The sequence below is a fragment of the Rhinolophus sinicus genome, linkage group LG17 (genome assembly GCF_036562045.2).
Source record: "Rhinolophus sinicus isolate RSC01 linkage group LG17, ASM3656204v1, whole genome shotgun sequence".
NCBI classification, from domain to species: Eukaryota; Metazoa; Chordata; class Mammalia; order Chiroptera; family Rhinolophidae; genus Rhinolophus; species Rhinolophus sinicus.
Window position 1 is genome coordinate 24,743,438 of NC_133766.1, and position 24,487 is coordinate 24,767,924.

General features: G+C 49.4%; 1 protein-coding gene across 1 annotated transcript; it reads right to left on the reverse strand.

Moving 5' to 3' along the window:
* Positions 1–4,516: 4,516 nt before the first annotated feature.
* On the reverse strand, positions 4,517–9,084 carry BTG2 (BTG anti-proliferation factor 2). Its single transcript, XM_019719756.2, has 2 exons — positions 8,239–9,084; positions 4,517–6,963 (listed from the first exon to the last, which is right to left on the reverse strand). Exons 1-2 carry the CDS (start codon positions 8,390–8,392, stop codon positions 6,629–6,631), a joined length of 489 nt encoding a protein of 162 aa, XP_019575315.1. The 5' UTR covers positions 8,393–9,084; the 3' UTR covers positions 4,517–6,628.
* Positions 9,085–24,487: the final 15,403 nt, after the last annotated feature.

Here is a 24,487-nt window from a genome sequence, read left to right on the forward strand (position 1 = left end):
CAGCTGTGGCTAGTTGGCCGTCAGCTGTAACCAGTGAGCCATTGGCCACTAATATAACTGCTGTGGCTACGCTAGCAGAGGAGAAGGGAGAGGAAGGAGAGAGAAAGAATGGGGGCTAGCAAGAAGATGGCGGCTGGGCTGGCAAGCTTGGATGGCGGTTTGCGGACAGTGTGGATCGAGCCTCCAGTGAGAGTATAGTGCCGCCAGAGAGAATATAGTGGTATGACTCCCCTACCTATGGCTCCGTGGGTGTTCCTTTTTGGCCTCACCATATCCTGCGTTCTTGTATGGGGAGCGGGAGCAGAGACCCCGCAGGCCTCCCCGCACGACAAATGGCGCAGCGAGCAGGGTCTCCCGCACGACAAATGGCGCAGCGAGCAGGGTACGGTGCCGGCCAAAGTTCTCCGAAGGGCAGTGGAGCAGTTTCTGCATATGAACGCTCGGTCTGAGGAGGACCAGGAGGAGCAGCTGCCGGAGAGCTGGACCCCCATGGAGGGGTGGGAGGACGTGGACGGTTCTCCCACCAGCACAGGAAAAGCCATGCAGCTGCTGCAGAGATGGAGCCCCGTGGAGAGGTGGAAAGATGTGGACGGTTCCCCAACCAGCACAGGCCGGAGAAAGCGAAGGTCGTTGCGGCCCTGTGGGCTGGGAAGTTCCTGCTCAGGCAGCCCGGATGCAGGACTTATAGTCCCAGGAGGTAACGCTTGCTGAGTCCTCCGTGGGAGATGAGGGTGAGGTCACGGTCATCCCTCACCCCCAGGACAGCCCTGGTGAATGACTATGGACTATGGGGAATTGCCTTCCATCCCTAATTTAATGGACCGCTTGACTGTTTGTTTGGGAACTGTTGTTAGTGGAACTGGGGGATATTTGCTTTTGTGTCTTGACTGGCCGCCATTGAGAATATGTAAGCACTTTGATTGTGAGTCGCTGTTGTTCCAGCAGGGTACCCCGAGAGGCCCAGAGAGAGTGGCAGTGCCCTGAGAGCCCTGGCTGTGTCCGGGAAGACAGGTGGTACCCTAAGAAGTCCAGGAAGTCTGGCCGTGCCCAGAAGTACTGGTGGTGCCCTGAGAAACCCTGGCTGTGTCCGGGAAGACAGGTGGTACCCTAAGAAGTCCAGGAAGTCTGGCCGTGCCCAGAAGTACTGGTGGTGCCCTGAGAAACCCTGGCTGTGCCCAGAGAGCCTAGTTGTGTCCAGGATATTGCATTCACCTCCAGGCTCCTCGCACAGGGACCCTCGCGGAAGACGCTTGTCGCGTAGATTGTGAGGCGAGAACCTGTAGGGGTGGAGTGTGGGGGCAGAGCCCCAGAAAGAAGTTTCCAGGCTCTCGGCCTCACATAGACAGGTGCTGGCTCAGGTAGTAAATGACCAACTGTGATTGCATGGCCATCAGCTGTGGCTAGTTGGCCATCAGCTGTAACCAGTGAGCCATTGGCCACTAATATAACTGCTGTGGCTACGCTAGCAGAGGAGAAGGGAGAGGAAGGAGAGAGAAAGAATGGGGGCTAGCAAGAAGATGGCGGCTGGGCTGGCAAGCTTGGATGGCGGTTTGCGGACAGTGTGGATCGAGCCTCCATTGAGAGTATAGTGCCGCCAGAGAGAATATAGTGGTATGACTCCCCTACCTATGGCTCCGTGGGTGTTCCTTTTTGGCCTCACCATATCCTGCGTTCTTGTATGGGGAGCGGGAGCAGAGACTCCGCAGGCCTCCCCGCACGACAAATGGCGCAGCGAGCAGGGTCTCCCGCACGACAGTCACTGAGGACTTAGATGTGGAAAGCACTGTTCTGAGTAGTTTATGGATCTCATTTAATCCTCACACCAACATTGTCAGATGGGTTCTATTCTCAATCCCCTTTTACAAATGGGGAAATGGAGGCCTGGTTGGTGAAGTAACTTGGCCCAGGTTGCACAGCCAATAGGCAGGTGGTACAGCTGATGAGACCCCCCCACCTGCCCTTCCCAGGTGGCCTGACACCAGAGTCTGAGCACCTAAGCTCTTTGCAGCTGGCTCACCATGGTTTCTGAAACCTTATCAGGCAGGAGTGTGATGCAAGCAAGCGATTATTACTTATTGCACTTCCCAGTCCAAAAAACCCTTTCAGTTCAACTAATTGAAAATGATGATAATCATTGTGTTAATTTGCCCTCCTGTGATTGCCAGGATAATGGAGATGACTTAGAATCAAAAGTTGAAGAAAGGAACAGAAGTCATTTAATCCAACCCCCTAATTTCTGACACAGGAAAATTGAGGGGCTTGTCCAAACTCACACAGGTGGTGAGGAAGAATCCAGACCACCACCCATATATTCTCTCTCCTAGCCCAGAACTCTCTTTGGTGCACCACACTTTGTTGGGCTGTGGTGCTACCATGTTTCCCCAAAAATAAGACCTAGCTGGATCATCAGCTCTAATGTGTCTTTTGGAACAAAAATTAATGTAAGACCCTGTCTTACTTTAAGATCGGGTATAATATAATACTGGGTCTTATATTAATTTTTGTTCCAAAAGACGCATTAGAGCTAATGGTCCAGCTAAGTCTTATTTTCAGGGAAACACGGTAGCACTGGAAGCCAGGAGGCCTATCTTTTCTTACCAAAAGTTGCTAGAGGATTGGGCGTCAGACTAACAGAAGTGGGTTTCTTCCTCTTGGAGTTTGTTTGTTGCAGCATCGAGGACTCCCCCACCCAAACCTCCTTATCAGGAGCCAGGATGGGCCCTTAATCTGCAGCTCCCAGGGCCTTGTCTACACTCTCTGGGAGGTGTATTATCATCCAAAAACAGCTGACTGAACACAGGTCTCCCAGGCTGGCACTGTTTACCAAGTGGGGAGCTGGGAGCAGAATGACTGACCAATACTCAGTCCCTGCACACATAAAGCCACCACCTGCAACTCTGTAAGCATTTCCTGTCCACTGCCTCTGTATTCCAGCTGGCCAAGGGGCATGCTCCACCCCTGCTGAACTTGGTCAGATCTAAATCAAGTAACACATTGCTTGATCACAGAACCCTCCCATGTGAATTGAGGAGCTATTAGTCTGCCAAGAGCCAAGAGCACTCCCAAGCTGAATCTGCTATTCTATGGTTTCCGTGGCTTGGAGATCGAGGTACTTGGAGATCGAGGTGCGTGACAATGTCCCCTTAGCCTCTAGGCAACCTTCCCTGAAGTTCAGGCTTTCTACTAAACAATGAAATATGCTCCATGAGTGCGGCCAGTCTATTAGGAAACAAGAAGGTAGATGCTGACTTTGTACCAAATAACAGAATAAGTCCTCTTGGATGGGCAAAAATTGAACCTTTAACTCTGGGTCCTTATGTCCAAAAAAGTGGGTCCTTATAAAATGAGTGCCTAGGACATTTGTATGAGAAGCTACAAATGAAAATGGGACCATGCCTTTAAATAAAAACTCCTTAACACAAGTAGATCCCCATAAGCAATTCTATTTATAATACAGATGAGCTGGCTTCCCCCATCCCCATACCATGGCTTACCTACCATCCCAGCATATCAGAGCCTCCAGGGCTGGCTTCCCACATAGGACATCTAGGTCAAACTGCATATTTATTGATGAGGGTCATGGAGGTATGAAGTGTGTGTGTGTGGGGGGGGGGTAGAGGGGTGCCATTATTTAGGAGTCAACAGGTTTAAAATTTAAAGACAGTCCACCCATGGCCAAGAAAAAAAACAAAAAACTGTACTTGTTACTCAGTGGAAACTTGAGCCAGTAAGTGGGGTGGGGAATTCTGTCAAAACCTCACGGAAAGAACCCAAAAGTCAGAGATGATACTTATTTTCTTGCATAGATCCTATCCATATAGCCAAAGGGTATTGAAAATTGGTAACAAAACTTTGGCTCAGTGTTTGCTGTCACATGTAGCTGCTCTTTAGCTAACTGATGGCACTGGCCTGCAGTCACACCTTCAGCTCCAGTGCATAGATCCTGGGGCCCAACTGTTCTTGTCTGGTAAGAATGGCAGGCAGCAAAATGGCAGCCTCAGAAAGGGCAAGAGAGCCTGTACCAAGAATTCCTAACAATTCTGCCCCAACCTGGGAATGGGCTCAAGAGTCCCCTGCTCACCACACCAGTCTGTGAGAGATAGGCTGTGTGTCTTAATCATCTATAATATTTTCAGCCCCCAGCACTTACTGACAATACAGTCTTGCTGAATAAACGAATGTGTAAACACAACTAAGGCCTAGCAAGAAGAGGATGCATACGATGGTCCCTGGCTAGAATAGACTAAAGGGTGTTCAGCTGCAAGAACCCTGTCCCATCTAGCATTTTCACAGGGAACTGTTGGAATATGCATTGAAGGAAGGAAATAAGGGGCTACTTCCTAGGGAAGAGGGGTGCTTGGAAATGGCCTTACTACACAAATTAGATTTTTCTTTTATTCTCACCATATGCTATATAGATCTTCTGAGTGCAACTGAAGACACAAAGATAGGATTTGGATCTGAAGGATATGCAAATTAGCGATGTGGGACTTTTACCTTCTCTACACCACATAACTTCATCTGCTACATTTTTATTAAAGTAACAAAAAAGGTGTACATTTATCCATAAAGCTGTACATTCTTCCATATAAAAACATTATGATACAATTAGTAACCTTTGTCTTTTCTGTCAGAATAGCTTAGAAATGCACTATTATTTATTTTTATTAATAAGAGAGACAGGCCTGCTCAACAGTCCAGCTCTGGGCATTCTGTTGTTTTTAAAGTGAACATCAAAAAGAAGAGAGAAAAGATTAAGCACGAGATCATGAGGCTGTTTCTAGAAGGCAGGGACCTGTTTGCAGACAAAATGCTACAACGCAGTCTGCAATGATTCACAGCTTTGTTTCAACCCACATGTCAGAAAAGAAGTTATTGGGTCTGTAGACCCCAAGTTACCTTTAAAGCAATAAAGACTGGAAGCAAGGTCTGGGAAAACAGCTTGGATCTGGAGAGCTGAAAAGGAGGCAGAACTGGCAGGAATGGATTGGGAGAGTGTTTGGTAAATAGCACCTTTGAGTAACAGGAAAGGGGTCTGCAGTGGGGAGGGGAACTTCAGGGTGGGGGAGGAAGGTCCCTTATTAAGGGGCAATAGCAGGGTAGCCAGGTTGACTAGATGTTCTAGTTATGTCCTTTTTAAGGTGATTCAGGTTTGGAAAACTCGAGGCCTTCTGAGGACCTGTCACTGAGAAACCAAAGGATGGGGATTTCCTCCCAGTGTAGTTTTCCATTTTTCTCCAACCCAGAACAGTAAATATTGCACAAGTCTACAGACAAATTTGGATTGTACTGAGAGAGACCGCAACCTCTCCCAGAAGTGCTTTGAGCATCAGGGGGAGGAAAAACAATGCCGAAAGTTTAGTTTTGAGTGTCAGCCCTACAAGAATACCAAGTAGTCCTGCAGAACTTGGGGCTTTCTCCCGTTCAGCCAAGGGATACCTGCAAGGCTGTCCAGCCAGCCACAGTCCCAAGGACAGCGGGAGAAATGGTTCCCTCGGCCCACCAGAGCACCAGGAGGTTCTGAGAGCCAGTTCTCCTCCACACCCTCCTGGGACTAGGAGGCCATATTGCACAGTGATTGAGAACTCTTGTCCTAGAACATTGGGTAGTTCCATGATCCAAACGGAAGGGAGAGGAGTGGGGCGAGGTAGAGAGGAGTGTTGTGCTTTTTAAAAAGAAGGCAGTAACGAAGGACCTGGAGTTCCCTGTAGCTTTTGAGCCGCCTCTCAAAGAGATAACGGTAGGAGCATCAGGACTTTCATGTGGTTCCAAAAAGAAGGGTTTTGGCCAAAAGCATATCCCCAGTGGATACTCTTTGGGTCCTAAAATTCCACTGTAAATCACCCCCAAGTTTTTGCACCACACATACTGACACACAGAGCAGCATATTGCAAAGCAAAGGTTTTGTGCAGAGTACCCTTCCAGGCCAACCCCAGTGAACTCCAACCCCTGCCTTACACCCCTGATCCCCACAAAACAAAAAGCTTTAGATTCCTGGCTGGGAAGCAGTATCTACAGGCCCCTGAAGATAGGATTAGAAACAAGCCATGATTTCAAGAAAAGCTGCTTAGGACAGAAGAAATCACTCTCTGCCCAGGATCGCATCAGAAAAATAAAAGTGAAGATTAGGTAACATGAGTTAAGTCCAGGCTTGAATGCCCCTGAGTAAGAGAGGGGCCAGGGACTTAGGTGTCCTGGTTGGGAGAGAGAGAGGTTTAAACTCAGCCTCTCTCCTTCCTTCAGGGCAGATCCTAACCTCTCTCAATCAGTTGCTAACCTTGCTTGCTCCCTCTCACATCTTCCTGGGGTGCTGGCCAAGCTTTTCCCACCTCACTTGGGATGGGCCCACCCCTAACCGCTCCCCCCTCCCATAGGCAGACACTGGTTCCCAGATTCAAGCACACAACAGTTCTCTGCAAAGGCACCTGGGAAGGCTGCTTCCAAGCAGCACGCTTTACGGATTGTTTTCTTAAAAAAAATCTTTAGGTTTTTCCCTGCCCTTTTCTTAAAAAAATAATATATATAAATAGCTCTTCATGTAAAATACAGTTCCCCAGGTTGAGGTATGCAGTGGCCTGTTGATGGCAGGATGAGTCCAGTAGAATGCTGGGTGGGGGCAGCAGAGGGGCTAACTGGAGACGGCCATCACGTAGTTCTTGGAGGGGCTGTGCCTGCCCAGCATCATCTGGTTCTTGCAGGTGAGGAGCCCATAGGAGGCAACCAGCGGGGTCTCCTCATACAGGACGCAGATGGAGCCGTCCTCCCCGATGCGGTAGGACACCTCGTAGGGGTCCACCCACAGGGTGAGCTCTCGGGGCAGCAGCTGGTGCAGCTGGGGCGGGCTGAGTCCGATCTGGCTGGCTGCCCTGCCGATGATGGGGTCCATCCTGTGGTTAATGCGGAGACAGCGGTAGCCAGAGCCCTTAGATGGCTTCTCAGGAAACCAGTGGTGTTTGTAGTGCTCTGTGAACACAGGACAGGGGAGGTGCCCTGGTTAGAGCAGCTGGGTCAGGGCTGCTACTACCACAAGCAGGATGATGGGATAAAGGCGAGGAAGGGGCCCAGTGACTTTAAGCAACAAGGTGCTTTGTCATGACTGCCAGGACCCTCCTGAGACCTCCCCCAGCCAATGTAGCAGAGAAATTTTATGAGATCTGGAAAGACTCCCCATCCCAGGACAGGGGTGTGTGTATACTGGGAGGGGGTCCCAACATTCTGGGGCAATCCCTAATAGCCAGTGCACTGCTTTTGGCACATTCCCTGTTTCAGGAGGAGGGTGTGACTGCTGGCATGTCCAGGCAGGGCCTCTGGAGACCGACAGCTGAAGTTTCAAGGCCATGAAGGTGATCATCATGGTCGGAGCCACAGCGAGTTACTGCACCTCCCATCCTGAGCCCCAAAGGTTCCCTCTACCTCCTTCAAAGGTCAGAAACCCTTAGCAAGTCTGGCTAAGGAGTCAGAAAAGGATGTTTTGATGAAACATACGTTGTTCCTCAGAAGGCGGCGGAACCTGCGTGGGCACATTTGGAGATGGCCGTCGCTGCCCAACACTGCGGCCAAAGGGCCAGAACAGCCGAGCGGGCGCTCCCTCGCCAGCGCTGATCAGCTCTCGCCCACCCCCGTCTCGCGCCGCCCGCGCCCCACACGCCCCCTCAGAGCAGTTACTATCTACGAAGGCTCTCTTGGCCCCGTAATAGGTGGCAGATGGCTAAGGGGACCAGAAAGTGCAAAGGGGACCCGGCCTCCAACTTGGAGCTTGTCAACGACCAGCCCAGGAGCAGCGCGGCGTGCACCGCTGGAAGTCACGGCTGGGCCTCCAGAGCGTTGAGAGGCTCAGCCAAGCGCCTTCTTCTCCCAAAGGCTCCGCTCGTCCGCCGGGACTCATCGCCCGCAGCGTCCCCGAGGGTCTCGGTGAGGGAGACGAGGCCACACTCAGACCCGCAGGCACCGGCTCTTCTGGGGCATAAGCCGGGGAGTCGAAACCGCCTCCAGGACACAGGTCTGCGCCCGCTGCGCCCCCCCAGGACCATCACCGACCGAGAGCTGATCGCAGGGCCGGGAGGGAGACGCGACCCAAAGCAATGGGGGCCTGCGGGCCGCCCCCCGTGCTGGAGGGAAAGCAAGTCCCGGAGCCGCTCGCACTGGGACCCTGTCCTAGGAGGGCAGGAAGGACGCTCCGGCCAGGGAAGGGACCCGAGCCTCAGTGGCGGGGTGCGGAGCCCCCTCGCGCGGGCTCACCTGTCAGCGCCTCCTGAAGGGCCCCGCCGAACACCTTCAGCCTCTGCTCGCTCACGCAGCCCCGGGTCCTTAGGAGGCTGGACAGGAAGCCCACAGCGGCGGCGATCTCCGGCAGCATGTCTGTCCTCTTCCGGGTCCAGCCGGCCTGGTTCATACCGCGCTCGGCTGGGGGCGGCAGCGGGGGCGGCGAGAGGTCTCCGGGGTACAGACGGCTCCGCACGACGCGGTCGCTCGGCCGCGACTCGAGCTCTGGGGGAAGCGCGCCCGGATGCGCCTTTCGTACCGTGAGGAGAGGCGGGGCGAGCGGCGGCCGCACCCATTGGCCGCCGCTCGCTCCGCCCCGTCCGGTGGGCGCCGGCCCACCCCCGCCCTCTCCGCTGCGCTGAGGTCATTGCCCGCTGACGTCAGTGCTGGGAACCCGAGACGAGCGCGCAAACCTATGAAGTCGGGAGGAGAAAGCGGAGCTTGGCAACGACCGGAAGAGAGCAGGGGAGGAGAGCGTCGCCCAGTTTGCTCTAAATTGGGAATGCCCCGACCTTTCCTTTCCGCCCATCCTTCAAGATTTAGGTTAAAGGCCACCTCCTCCAAGAAGCCTTCGCTGATACCACCTCTCCCAAGCGGTCCCCTTTTCTGACTCCCACATTTTCCAACTATACACTGCAAGAACCACTCACCCGGACGCTTTGTTACCATTTTACCGTTTTGCCGTGTTTCATAATTAGTGGGAATGGGTTCCTCTTAGTTCTTGGGAACTATCTTCTGTTCACTGTCTCAGTAATCTCTCCTCCCTCAACAAATTCTGCTCTTCCTTTGCATTGATGTCTTTTCTCCTGCCTAGAAACATCCGAGTCTCAGATATTTGGTGGGTGGTTGGGGGTGGGGTGGGGAGGGAGGAGTGTTTAGTCTTTCCTGTCCCCTAAAGTTATTTTTCTAGTTCTTGCTTTGCTTTAAATGCCAAAAATTTTGAGTACGTGGTGTGCCCTCAACTGTACACAATTTCCCACCCACTCCCTCTTCCTCTCCCTCCTCTCACCCCCACCCCTAGTCCTTCTTCATTGTGGACTGAAGCTTTTGTAAACATCGGCTCCTCAGGGGGCAGAATCCAGCCTCAAAATCTCCCTCTTCCACACACTGGGCTGTGCTCAGAGCCTGGCATCAACACAGGCACTCCTGGATGTCTGCTTAGTGGCATAACCTCTAATCAATATTCCAGGGGCTGGCATACATGTATGTTTAATGAGTCAAACCCAACAGTCTCTGTAAATTCTTATTTTCCTTGAATTCTGGGCCCCATTAATCACCTTCTTCTGCAGGAAGTCTCCCCTCCTTTTTCTTGACAGGATACCCCAGGTTTCTCTGCCTCCTTTGCTGGATGCCTTCCTACCCCCCATGCCCTCACTATTCCTTTTCTCTCTCTTTCCTCAGAGAGACCCTAAGTGTGTTCATTTGGATGTTTACTTTTGTACAACTCATTTTCACATTGGCACAGTCTACCTTCGGGCCCTTTCATCCTGCTCCTCCTACCATCTGCCCTGTCCCTCCCCTTGGATGTCCAGCTACCAGTTCAATATCGGCCTAAGCCCACTTCTCTTCTCCAAAGCCAGGGCCTTCCTGATCTCCATTCCGTCAGAGATACCATCATTTCCCCAGTCACTCCACCGACAAAACTCACACTCACTCTTGGCTTCCCCTTTATACTTTGCTCTTCAGATCCAATCACAAGACCTGTTGCTTCTATCAAATCATCTGTCTACATTCATTTGCTCTTCTTTTGCTCAGATCATCTGAGACACCCCCTCCCCCATTTGTCTATGGTATTAAGTCTGGACTTCTTTGCCTAATAGTTAAGATCTTTCATAATTTGGCCCCATATGCCTTTTTAGGTTTCTGCCACTTTGTGCTCCAGGGTCACTCTCCTTACTGTTCTCTAAGCATCACACCACTTTGCAAACCAGAGCCCTCAACATTTTGCCCAATCTATGCCTGTCTGAAAGTGCCTGGCCTTGCTGCACTGTGGCTCGTATGATAATCTTAGATTCCTCACTGCCTCCTTCCCACCTCTCCCAATCCCCCACACTCTTGAAGGCACACTTTAAGCTTGGTCTTCCACCTTGAAAACCTGCGCTGACCTTTCTCCCACTACAGAATTAATGTTAGCCATACCACCCATTTGGCATTTATAATCTATTGTTTGGTATTGTTAGTGATCTTTTTAGAGGTTGACATCTTGTCTCCACAGTTGCAAGCTGTTTGAAAACAGGTTATTATGTTCAGACATCCTACATTTCGAAGACAGTTCAGGTTTCAAATACCTTGCTCCACTGCTTCACATACTCATCAAAATGCCCTGGAATTCTCATATTTGGCATTGAATACATCTAGCTGGCCTCTTCACTGTCTCCTCCCCAAAGCTGTATGTATCGGGCCGGATGAGACTCTTACTCTACTCAATGAGGGAGGAAACAACTTGTTACAGGAAACAAGGCTGGAACTGGAAACAAGATGACCTAGAAAGCATCAAACCAAACAGACCTGGTGTCAGCAAGACCAGAATTGACCAAGTCAACCACCAAAGGAGTCAGGGAAACAGGTCAAAGAACAGACAGGTGTACAGGATCATTCAGCACTTAAGTCTGAAAACTTTAACATCTTCCTGGGTATGTTGTTTACAGAAATCTGGTGTCTGGGCCTTGCTTTAGTCCAGAATTGATGAAAAACATATTTTGACATCACCGGTTTTTTGCCTCAGGAAATAGAACTCTGTCCTTATGTAGACTTTTGTATCACTCACTAGGTTATACAGCTGGTTCTCAATAGAGCCAGGACTCGGACCAGATCTGCTGACTTCAACTTGGTCCAAGAAGTCCATGTTGTTGTTACAATGGCCCATCGTCCCTCAGGGTCCCACAAGCTGTTATTGCATATGATGATGCATTGAATTGGGGAAGAGGGAATAATGTGTATTTTGGGGACAGGAGCAAGGAGACATTCTACCCACCCTTATCCCCACACCTAGGGTGTGTTGCAGCTTCATCACTGGTGATTAGTTCCTGAACTTTGTATAGAGCATAGATAACCCATAAGAACCAGAAGGCACTCCCCCTCCTTCCTCATCCTCTTTCCTTTTTTTCACACAAGCCTAGGGAGAAGAAGCTTAATGTACCCCACAGTCAAAGTTCCCAGGTCACTACACAGTGTACTTGTACCCAACTCAGTATTTGGATTCTCAACTCAACTTTCTTATAAGGCCAAATACATTATAGTAGTACAAATTATTTTTGAAATTTTCTTGTATTGCCCTTAAATTGCTAGGACCAAGATCCTTAGAAGGTCAAAAGTCCAGATTTCACTTCTTTTCCCCTTTGTGTGTTACCTGCTGCCTCCCTTTCCTTGGCATAGCCAAGGAGTAGTTTGAACATCCCTCCTTCCCCTCCTGCTCTTCCTGTTCCTCTTCTTCCCCTTCGTCCTCCTTACCTTCCTCCGCATTCATCTTTTTTGCTTCCCCCAAGGGCCTTGAGTTCCATTTTTAACATTAAATGTCCTGATACACTGCGCCAACCTGTGACTCCACCCACTCCCAGTGGGTAGATAGTGGTGGGGTGAGGGTGGATATAAGTTTATGCTTCATCTGGACCAGAAACTTCTGTGTCATGTGACCTTGACCCACTGGCTCCCCTGGATGCTCACCTGTGTGGTCTACTTTAGAGCAACCCACAGTATCCCAAACTGCCCTCCTCAAACCAAATCCGCACCCAGAATGGGGTCCCTCTCCTTAGGTCTCATCTCTGGCCCTGTCTATGGGGTCGTCACACCCGCCTTGCCCTCTACTCCCAATCAGGAGCAACAAGATCATTGTATGTGACCCTTGTCTTTCCCAGAACCCTCATGGGCCTGCAGGGTCTTGGCTTGGTTGCCAAGGTTACCTCCCAGTTACCTGACTACACATAGAAACCTGAAGTTGAGTAAAGCTGATGTGTAGGCAGAGGCTGGGCTAAGATATTTGAGGAGGATAATATCAGCGCACTCCTACACTGCATAGCGTGTAGTTTTAGTAGGGGTTTGTGTGTGTGTGTGTGTGTGTGTGTGTGTGTGTGAGAGAGAGAGAGAGAGAGAGAGAGAGAGAGAAAGGGAGAATGGTGTGCACTATATATATTTGAGTAAGTGTACATACTTAAATATGTATCTGTGCTCTGATGTTTGTGGATAGGAGGGACTATGGATATATTTTTGTATATGTTAACATGAACTTATAACAGTATATATTGAAGGATGTCATTTTGTCAAGTGTGGGTGTTTTGGTGGTGTGTGTATTTGGGAGGGGAGAGTACATTTTGGCAGAGTATGTCTGAGTATGGCTGTTGTAGATGGTAATTCGATCTTTTCTCTTTTCAGACCTCATTGGTGACAACCTTGCTGGGCTGCCCAGAGCTGATAAACAGCATCACCCAGGGAGGACCAGACACCTCTTCCTCACTTCCTAATCTAGGTGGAAAGACTGCTAAATATACTCACAACTCTTTGCCAGCATGTCTGGGCAATGTCGAAACATCTTTCAGGGTTCCCTATCATCTTCACATAACGTTGTACTTTTCAAGATAGGCTCTAGGCCAACCAGTTTGGGAGTGAGTCTTTAGAATGAGGAACCAGAATCAAGGACAGAAGAAAATAACATTGTCCCTAAAACCTGTTAATGAAGAGTATAAGAAAGTAGGGATGTTAGCTACTTTACAAATTTCTGTCTTTAAGCGTGTTCTCCCATCCCAAAGTGAACTGAGACAGGGACAGAAATAGATAATGCAAAGATGACTGGGGTTGAGGGAAGTGGAAAACCACCCATCTTGACTAAAGGAAAACTTGGTAAAATATAAATGTGCAAAGCGCTTTTTAATATCCAGGTCACAAAAACTTTTATGTCCCTAAGAACCATTTCTGAGAACCTGAAAGCTAAAAAGTAACACATTCCATCAGTTGCTCTGAAGATAAAAAAATAAATAAATAAATAAAATAGATTCAGTTGTACAAAAGCGGCCTAAATTAGGCAACAGAACTTCCTGATAGGAAAATGAGCATCTAGAGTGTGGTAAACACAATGCCTGCTCCAGCCAGGCCTCTTTACATGGGGATGAAAACAACCACTGAGGGGGTGGGATAAAGGCCGCAGGCTCCTCCCCAAGGTGCATCTAACCTGGAAAGTAGCAGAACCTCAGTGGCTGCTCACACAATTCCATGGTGATGAGCAGAAATAGCCATGGCAGATGCAGGCTCCATTTGCTGCCACCAACATGAAAGGCCATCAGATATCCAATGGCTGAAAAAAAAAAAAAAAAAAAAAAATCAGGGCCTCTCTAAGCCCTGGGCTCACCCACAGGCAAGCCTGGGAGTCCTAATTCTCCATGGCACAGTACCTGGATTTCTTCTCAGTTTGCTCAACTCTCTCCTGAATCCCGTCTGTGTGGCTCTGATGTTACACATTGGAAGCTTGTGAGGAGGAGCTGACTCAATCACCGATATATATTGTTTGGTCTGTATAGTGTTTAAAAATTTTTAAGATTAGTTAACATTTAACTATTAGGAAGTATCATATTTTAAAAACCTTGAATTATGATCTCTCCTTAAAAACCAGAATATCTGTTAACATTGGTCCCACGTGCTTGCTTAGCCTTGACTGGCACTGAGGACAGGAGTGTGTTCTTCAGTTCATCACAGTCCCCACCACTCTATGGCATCCCTGATGAGACCAAGTGGCGGTTACCCTGTATCATGGATATATGAGGTCTGACAATAAAGTTCGCGAACTCATCCTAGAAAAAGTGCTACATACCTTGTTGCTGAATATCACTATGGTCACCTTCAAAGTGCTCCCCTTGGGAAGCTATGTATGGATGCCAGTGCCTAGTTCACACTTCAAAGCAATTTTGGAACTCTTCTTCTGGAATGGCCATCAGAGTTGTTGTCATATTACCCTTGATGTCCTGAATGTAATCAATATGTCTTCCGTCCACTATTTCCTTTATCTTTCCTATAAAGAAAGAAGTCACTGGGGGCCAGATCAGGTGAGTAGGGAGGCTGTTCCAATACAGTTATTTGTTTACTGGCTAAAAACTCCCTCACAGACAGTGCCGTGTGAGCTGGTGCATTGTTGTGATGCAAGAACCATGAATTGTTGGCAAAAAGCTCAGGTCATTTTTGTCTAACTTTTTTGTTCAGCCTTTTCAGCACTTCCAAATAGTAAACTTGGTTAACTGTTTGTCCAGTTGGTACAAATTCATAATGAATAATCCCTCTGATATCAAAAAAAATTAGCAACATTGTTGCAAAAAGTTCGCAAACTTAATTGTCAGACCTCGTTTTTTTATTATTATTATTATAATCCTCATTTGCATTACCTGTCTTGATCCTGGAGGTATTAGAATTTGCATCTCCTGATACAGAGTAAATCTCAAACCATCATCTCTAACCCTAATTTTACTACTGAGCTCCCAACTTTTTTTTTCTCCAATTGAGAACTGGACATCTTTGAAATATTTTTCTGGTATTTTAATCTCAACATGTACCAAATCAAGATACTTTTCTCTCTTCTTCCCACTTCTTATTTCTTTCTCTCTCACAATAGTGTTACCATTCTTTTTCTAGCCACCAAGCTCACCAGTCTCACAAGCTGGCAGACATCTTTAACCCTATCCCTGATAATCAGTTGCCAAGGCCTAGAGAGCCTACATTTGCAACATCTTTCCTGCTTTTGTCTCTTGTCCTCCCTCCCCCAGTCCTTCTGTCCATTCTAGACTGTCCATTCATGAGTATTGGCATAATACTCATTGGTATTCTGCCCTCCTCACTTTAATCCATGCTGAAGACTGCTTGCCAGCATAATTTTTCTTGAATAATATCCTAATTATGTCACTTTTTGGCTTTAAAAACATTCAATGACTTCCCATTGCCTATAGCATGTTAGCTCTCACCCAGCATTCAGTCCCTGCATGATGAGACTGCTTAGGACAGTAATTCAAATCACCGGTGAAGTTTGGTAAAAATTCATATCAATCCTCTTCTCCCTGGGATCCTGATTCAGTAGTGAGGTGGGGTCTGGGCATCTGTATTTTTAATGAGAACCGAGGCCATTCTGATGCAGGGGCTGTGAACCCCACACTGAGCACATCCTGTCTCAGAGGCACTCATAAAGCTCCAAGCCTACAGTTACCTGACATACCCGCCCAGACACCATGAGCTACCCATCCCCTACAATGATTCTCCCACCAGCCTCCTCTGCCAGCCACAGTACCTGATTCACAACTGCTGGCAAAACTGAATAGGTGGGGAGCAGCCCCACACAAAGAGGTCAAGTGAGGCCTTGACCCAGCCAGATTTCTGCAGGCTGCTCCCTGCCTCCTCAGAGAGACCTTCAACAACCAGAGGCCTGGTTTAAAGAGCACACAGCAGTCCCCCTAAACACAAGGCCTCTTTCATCTCAAGACACGAGAGTCATCTGTACATACTTGCCTTTGTTGACCAACCTGGACGCTAATCCTCAATCTGCCATCTATCATTTTATGACAAAGCAAATCACTGATCTCTCTTGTCCTCGATTTTTTCATCTTTAAAATGGGGATGATATGTCCTTCACAGAGTTACTAGGTAGATACCATGTTTCCCCAAAAATAAGACCTAGCCTGACAATCAGCTCTAATGTGTCTTTTGGAGCAAAAATGAATATAAGAACTGGTCTTGTTTTACTATAAGACTGGGTCTTTATAATATAATATAACATAACATAACATAACATAACATAACATAACATAACATAACATAACATAACACCAGGTCTTATTTTACTATAATATAAGACCGGGTCTTATATAATGTAAGACCCGGTCTTATATTAATTTTTGCTCCAAAAGATGCATTAGAGCTGATTGTCCAGCTAGGTTTTCTTTTCGGGGAAATATGGTAAGTAGTCACACACAGAGAACACCTAGCACAATGCCTAAATATCATAGGTACTCAATAAACCATAGCTCTTATTATTGTCAACTGTCAGAAAGGAGGTTGTCAGAAATCACCTACATAGAATTTATAGTTTTTCAGATGAAGAAAAGGAGGTCATAAGATGGCACTAGATGCCCAAAGTCACACAGCTACTTAGTGGCAGGGCAAGGACTAGAACCTAGATCTCCGCCCCGTCACACACAGCCCCCTATCCTCTGCTCCCATCTAGTGTTCTTTCCATTATGCCAGACTCCGGTCTTATGACACTTGCTTCATTCGTTCATTCGTTCGTTCATTCAGTCGCTAATCCATTCATTCACTTACTTGGGGAATATTTATCAAGTTCCCCTGGGGGCCAGGCTCTGGAGATACAGTGGTAGGTTTTGGAGCACCTGCCTGGGATGGAGGTTGGAGGCTGAGAACAGGAGAGGTCACTTGGTGACATACAGTCAGGAGACTGAGCGCCCAGGGGGCAGGACGAGCTCAGCTGCTCGCACAGATTTGGATGTTTTCTCAGGTAGTGGCAGGAGTTTGGGATAGAAAAACAGGCTATGAACCTTGTAGGGGCAAGATCTTGGGTCAGTGAGAAGGGGTGATCAGGAGGGTTAAAGATGATGGTACAGCGGGACAAAATTAACTTTAGAGAAGGCAATGGGGAGTGCTGGTCTGGAAGAGGTCATGCAGAGCAAGGAAGACTCTGCCCTGCCTCATGGACCTGAGGGAAGTGGGTGTGACAGAAACAAGCTCCTCTTGAAAGGGCCCTCAGGGAACAGCCAGTTTCACTTAAGGTCAGGAGAAAATGCTTGGAGGGGTTGAGAATACAGGGGGCTTTGCTGGATCCAAAGAAGGCCCAAGGAAAGGGTTTGGAAGGGAGGTTGGCAGGAGTCAGATTAGTAGAGAGCAAGTACACAGTGGTGTGGGGAGGAGAGCATTTGCACTTCAGGCAGTGACCAGTGTGAGGAGAAGCAATCAGGATTTAGTTGTGGCTGGGCCTTGGAGACAATTGAACCCAGGGTGCCAGAGGGAGACTCAGCCATTAGAGCCATGAGACTCAGAGTGTTGGGGGTGGAGGGGGGGTGGTAGGCAAGAAGCTACCATTTTTGTTTTCAGGGACCAGCCAGGAGATGGCTGGGTGACCTCCATTGTTTAGAGGGTTGAGGCCTCCAGGCTTCTGGACTCAGGCTCTTAGGGCCTGCTTTGTGCTCCCCAAACTCACCTCTTCACCTCCCCACTTCATCCTGCATCATGTTGGCTCATACAGACTCACTCTCCTTCCACTGGGAGGGAGGCAGGAGTATCATTTAATTCATCAGATTTGTAACTGAGGCTGACTAGATGTCAGGCGCCAACTAGGGAGGGAATCTGCTCTCCTAAAGACAGCTATTCCCTGAGGGTTGCTTCTCAGCTGCTGTGTCCTACTGACCCACTAGCATCCATGGCAGAGGAATATTTTGGTTGTCCTCACCTCCTTTGTCAGCCTGGCCCTGTGGAAAGGGCAGGGCAAAGGAAGGCAGGATGGCTGAGGGTGTATGAAAGAGTGAACAGAGACAAGGTAGGAACTAGGAGGAGAGATGACTAGTATTTGCCTGCAAAGGTCCCCAGTGAAGTATTTCTTGCTTCTGTGATTTCCTAGGAGTATTATAGGATGGGAACTATCTGTTAAGGTCTGTTATCCTGGAGGTCCCGCAAAAATGGGGCCTCGCACAACTTCACCCTCCAGGCTTTCTCTAGTGGTACTAGGAGGTGTGACTAAAGTGCCCGGAAACTCAACAGGAGACGCATAGCCTTGGGGCAGTAGCAGATCTGAAGCTGAATTTATTGCCTCTTTCCCAAATTTAGAGGATAGACTCATTGTAAACCCTCGTCATCCTCACTCTCTGGAGCACAGGAGAAACCTCTTCATTTCCAGACAGGAAACAAGAGAAAAGGCCTGAGACTGTTGGAGCTTCCCCAGATGTTGTTTTGGCAGAGCCGTAATGGGCCTGGGCCTCCTGGGCTGAGTGTCTGGGGCTGGCAGGAAGCTGGTATCACAGCTGTGACCGTCAGAGACCCGCCCCTGGGGTGGGGACCAAAGGGTAGAAAAAGACAAACTCAGGAAAGGGGAAACACGGAAGAATCTAAAGAAGAGGCACTGCACTTTCCTACCTCTGGCCTCCTGGTTCTAGGCCTAAGGTATTTATTTCTCAACTGCACCATGGCTGAGAGGCAGGGAGGCCAAGCCTCTGATCCATATGGTTCAGAGGAACAAACCTGGTGGCCAGACTTGGAGTCACCTCAGTTTGTTTATCTGTAATGAGAGCGATCCACCCTGTCTCTTCCTTAACCTGTAATCTATGGTCCACACTTGGAGCTTAAATTGTGACCACCAGCTGTATTACAGATCAACTGATTTGGAGACAGATATCCAGGAGGCCTACTTCCTGAGCTGATATACCATCTCCAGCTAGAGGCCCAGTTCTGTCAATCCTTTTGAAATAGCTTCTACTCAGCATCACTAAAGCGACCTGCCATCAGATCTTTCTTGGACAATTATGACAGTTTCCTAAGTGGTCTCTCTGCCTAGACTGCTCCCCTTCATGCCCTTCCCTCAGTCCATACTCTGCTGTCAGAGTTCCTTCTAACCACAGATTTATCTTGTCTCTCTGCTACTGAAAAACCTTTGAGGCTCCATAGAGGATGAAGTTCAAATTCGTAATTGGGCCTTCATGGCCTTTATAATATGGTCCAACCTTCAACAGTGAACCCCATTCTCAGAGTTTCTCAAACACACACTTTGCACTTCAATATCACTGTGCCTTTGCTCATATTATTTGCTCTGCCTGAAATTCTGTTAGTCCACTTCTTTGCCCCTCAAAAAGCCTACTCATCCTTTAAGACCAGGCTTCTGTGTTGCTTCCTGTGTGAAGCCTTTGCAGATTTACTGACCCCCATCCCCACCAAAAAAAACCCAACAACAACCAATGCAATTAATCGCTTTCTTCTTTGTTTATAATTCTATAAGCGCATATTCTGGTGTTATGGTTCACTGTGTAGACCTGTGAGACTGGGATTCCTCGAAGGCAGAGACCAGATAACACATTTGTATTTCAGTGTCTAGCACATACCTTGGCCCTCAGCACAGAATATGTGTTCAGTGAACCTTTAATAAATTTGGTTGAATTAATTATCTCCACACAAGTGATACAGAAAGAGAACACACACACACACACACACACTGAACTCAAGGAGGAATTTATGATGTGAATCTCTGTGTTGGAATATTGGAGCTGAGGAATCTAAAATTATTCTCAGTTGGCATTTAGTATCAGTGTAATGCAGGGTCTCTGGTCCCGCTCTCAGCGGGTGGACACAGTATATGGTGAGGCCGAAAAGGAACACTAATGGGGCCATGGACAGCGGGGTTCATACCATTATATTCTCGCTGGCTGCTGAGTTGGAGATGCAGAAAGCAGGATGCACACGATCCGCAACCCGCCGTCTGCTTCTCTGCCAACCACCTTGCCAGCGTAGCCACAACAGTTATATTAGTGGCTAATGGCTAACCAGTTACAGCTGATGGCCAACTAGTTACAGCTGATGGCCATCTAATAACCGAGCCAGCACCTTTCCACATGAGGCCGAGACCTGGAAACTGCTCTCTGGGGCTCCGTCCCTACACTCCACCCTTCCAGGGTCTCGCCACACACTCCACGCAACCAGCGTCTTTCACAGGGGCCCTGTGCCAGGAACCCAACCCATGAGAAATAAGTTTTAGTTCAGTTTAAATAATGTCCCAGGAGGGGTCCCCTGATGTCTACTTATACAGCTGTTGCCACCTGGAGTGGTGAATTTTCCCTGGCAACCTGGGGCTGACTAATGGGCAGTTCCGTGCCGATCTGACAAGCTGACTGATTCGCCACACCATTAAAAGTGTGGGCCCCATCCACTATCATATTAGCCCATAGGAACCTATGGCCAGAAAGAGATAGTAGTCATAGGAACCAACAATGGCAAATCCCTCCCATCTGGGAGGATACATGCTAGCTTTTTGTCCTGGGAAAGGAGGTCGCTGCCACTGGCACCTTTCCCGGTTTGTGGTACCAGACCTTTATGGCAGTGCTTGGGGTCCCTTGCATATTTTCAACATGTAGCCGAAGAGGGGACCCCATAATAGGCCATAGCGAGAGGCTCCCCGCAAAATCATCCCAGTATCGGGACCTCCGTATACTACAGTCACTTGCGGTGGCCACTCAGCCACCACCCCTGACGTCACTTGCAAATCATGGGTCAAACCGGCCCCCCATGGGGCTATCAGGCCCAACCATCAACAGTGGGGGCTTTTGACCTGCCAGGGCCAAGTGCACTGCTGCCGTTCCCCTGCTTTCAAGCATGTGGGTGCTGGCAGCAAAATGTTCCCATTTCTGCCGTAGCCTGGCTTTAACAGAGTCTCACTGGTGGTAACTTGTAATTGAATGGGAGCGGCCGTTCAATGTAGTAGAGCTTCTACTGGCGCGGGCCCTCCCTTCCGTGGTCTCTCATTCAGGACTCTCAGGACGTCCCATAGACGCGAGGCCCAGTCACGCATCGTAGGAGGGTGTTTTGACACATGGAGGCCTTGCTTCAAAAGACCATTATAGCGTTCAATCATGCCAGCTGCTTGCGGATTGTACGGGGTGTGAAACAACCATTGTACATCTATCGTGGTAACCCGTCGCTGCACTTTTTGCCCCGTAAAATGGGTACCCCTGTCACTTTCAATGACTTGGGGGCGCTCATAGAGGGCGCACAGCTGTGTAAGGGCGACCACTGTATGCCGCTGATCCGCAGCCAGGACACGGCCAAGCAAACATCAACCCTGTAGCAGTGTCCACTGCTGTAAATGCATATATCACATCGCAGGCCTTAGGCAGGGGTCCAATGTAATCCACTTGCCAGCGAGTGAGGGGCACCCTCCCTCGCGTAATCTGCTGTGTCTCCCAGGGGAGCCTCCGCCTTTGGGGGCTGTCCTGGGCACAGATGGAACAATCATAGCAGGCATCTGCTATCTCCTGCCATTTCAAAGGCAGGCCCCAGCATCTGCTCACCTGCCACATGGTTCGGCTTCCAGCGTGCTGCAATTTCCTATGCAGCCAATGGGCCACATCAGTGGCAGGAGCCCGCTCTAACCATCGTACCCGTGCTAGGGCGTCTGCTTCATCATTACCTGGGGACACTAAGGGGGAGTGACCTGTGACATGCATTAAGGTCACCTCCTTTCCCTGCCCTAGGTCCCACAGGTCCTGACACATGGCTTGACCCCACAGTGGACGGTGTCCTACCAACCAGTTTTGGTGTTTCCATGTAGGGAGCCACAACATTAGGCCCCGGAACACCGCCCAGCTTTCAGTACAAATAACTAGGGGCCTGGGCTTGTGGCTGATTATCATCCACACAGCCCGTAGCTCAGCCCCCCTGGCTACTCTGGCCCGTCCCAGTATCAAACCAAATGGTGTCTGTTTTGGGCTGCACACCAATAGCCGTCCAACTGGCTGCAGCTCCTCGGCTAGAACCATCGGTAAACCAGGCATCCTCAGGTACTGGGAACTGTCCTTCTCTGTAGGGCGAGGGCTCCAAGTCCTCCTCTCTAGGCAGAGTGCTTGGCTCAGCCTGGGCTATAAGCTCCACAGGCCCCAGGACCTGTTGTAGCTCTGTGCTCAAAGAGCTTAAACGAAGGGTGCTACGTTGCTCCAAGGAGGTACCCCACTTGGCAAGGGTGGTGGTTTGTGCCACCCCCATTTTGGGTGCTTGGGTCCACGTAGGACCCACCCCTGGATGGGATAGGTTGTTCGAACCAACACCCGTGCCGTTCCTGTGATGGCTTCTGTGGCCACTAGGGCTGCGTACACAGCAGCCAGCTGTTTCTCTATTAGAGAGTAGCAGACTTCCGCTCCTTTCCACAATTGGGACCAAAATCCCACTGGTGACCGGAGACGCTCTTGCCGTTGCCAGAGGCGCCAACCATACCACTCTTGGGTTATGTGAACATCAAGTTCAAAAGGGCGGCCGGGGTCTACTACTTGCAGAGCCTGTGCCTGCTGCACTGCCCGTTTTGTGACAACGAAGACTTGCTCTATAGCCTCTGTCCAATCCCATGAGGCCCCCTTTTTTACCATGGAATACAAGGGACTTGCTATCTGTGCTAAATGGGGTATAAACACCTGCCAATACCCCAGCAGACCCACATACGTCTGCAGTTGGGAGACCTTGGTCGGCCAGGGAAATGCTTGTATCTTATCAATAATTGTTTCAGCTATGACCTTTGTCTTACCCGACCACACAACACCAAAAAACTTGACGGATAAGCCAGGGCCTTGGACCTTTTCCTCATTCACTGCCCAATCACATGACTTTAGATGGTGGAGAAGAGAGGGAGCTGCTTGCTCTAAATCTGAAAGAGAATCAGATATTAGTAAAATATCATCAACATAATGAAACAAGGCCACAGAGGACGGGTGATCCCCCTGTGCCAAATCCTGGGCCACGAGCCCGTGGCAGATAGTGGGGCTGTGCAAGTATCCTTGTGGAAGGACTTGGAAAGTCCATTGCCACCTGTCCCAAGTAAAAGCAAACTGCTCTTGACACTTGGGTGCAATGTCAATGGAGAAAAAAGCATTGGCCAAGTCCACTACATAGTGATATGTTCCCAGGCGGACAGTCAGACGACCCATCAAATCGTGTATTCAAGGTACTGCCGCATGCAAAGGTGGCGTCACCTTATTTTAACTCCCTATAGTCCACAGTTATTTGCCAGGTGCCATCTGGCTTCTTGACAGGCCATACTGGGGAGTTAAAGGGACTGTGCATCAGCCTCACAATATGTGCCCTCTCTAATTCCAAAATTGTACGACCAATCTCCTCCTGTCCTCCTGGCAGGCGGTACTGTCGCACTGTAACCACGCGCCAGGGCTGTGGCAACACTTGAGGAGGGTGGTGAGCATGCCCGCGTGTCACCGCTTTCACCACCCGGATCCGGAGATGGAACTCTCCTACCGACGTCTGTAAGCTGAGGCCATGTAGCACGTCCACTCCTAGAATATATTCCAGAACGGGGGAGACATAAACCTTGTAGGTACGAGGAGGAAGCCTTCCTATACCCAGTGGTAAGGAAACGGCTTTCACAGTCACAGTTTTTCCCCCGTAGCCATCAATGCAGACTGCTGGTCCAGGGAACAGTTCTGGATTCCCATAAACAAGACTGCAGTTGGCGCCAGTGTCAACTAGAGCCAAAACCCTCTGTACATTCGAAGGGGACCAATGTATGGACAGTTCCATGTGGGGCCTCCGGTCCCTGCTTGTCCCCTCTGACCGGGTACCTCGCCCCCCCACCCCAATCAAGCTGAAAGGAGTCGGCCTCAAGTGGCCACATGAAGTCCTGGTGGGACACGGGTTGCACTTTCCTGGACTTCTCCTTTGGGTTTCACCGGAATTGTTGTTCTGGACGCAACTGTTTCCAAAGTTCTAACAAGAGTGCGTTGGGTTGTCGGTCTATTTTTTCCTGATCAACCCCTGCTGCCACGAGATCACGCCACATCTGTGTGTTTATTACTTTCTTAGGCCCATGACCTCGCCCCGACACATTTTACTTGGGCTCCCAGACCTTGACTTCTCAGACCTCATGTCTTAAATTCACTTACCGCTGGCTTTCAACATCTCCCAGCGTGGCCATTGCGGTGGTAGCTTCATGGATCTGCCGCCCCACATAGGGAGTAAGATTGGCAACCAAGGATCCAAAAACACTTACAGGGACAGTATTCAAAACCCAATCTCTCATGCTGGCTGTAAAATGCTCGTCATCCAGCCACCACACATTAGGGTTGAACATAGCGTGTCTCATACCCATTTCACGGATGATTTGAGCAAGTTCAGCATATGATTGTCATTGACTCACAGTTTCTGGCAGCTCACCAGCCTCTCCCCACACTGTGCGTACCACAGCAGTGAGCCACTCCATTAGAGTGTGGTTGCCCTGGTCATGGGCCAACCTATGGCAGTTCTGTAACCTTTGTCACAGGGATGGATGCACTGTCATGAAGGCTAGCTTTTCCATCTCGCCTGGGGAGCACAGAACGCTGTCTGCTCCCTCATCCCATAAATGTAATAGCCAAGCCGAGACTGGCTCCCCAGGGATCTGTCTCTACCGCCTCCCCAGCTCCTGCAACTCAGTGGGAGTGTAAAGGGAGTAGGTAGGGAACTCAGTCACAGCTGGGCTGCCAGCAGCAACGCCCCCGGGGCCCAAAGGTTGCTCATG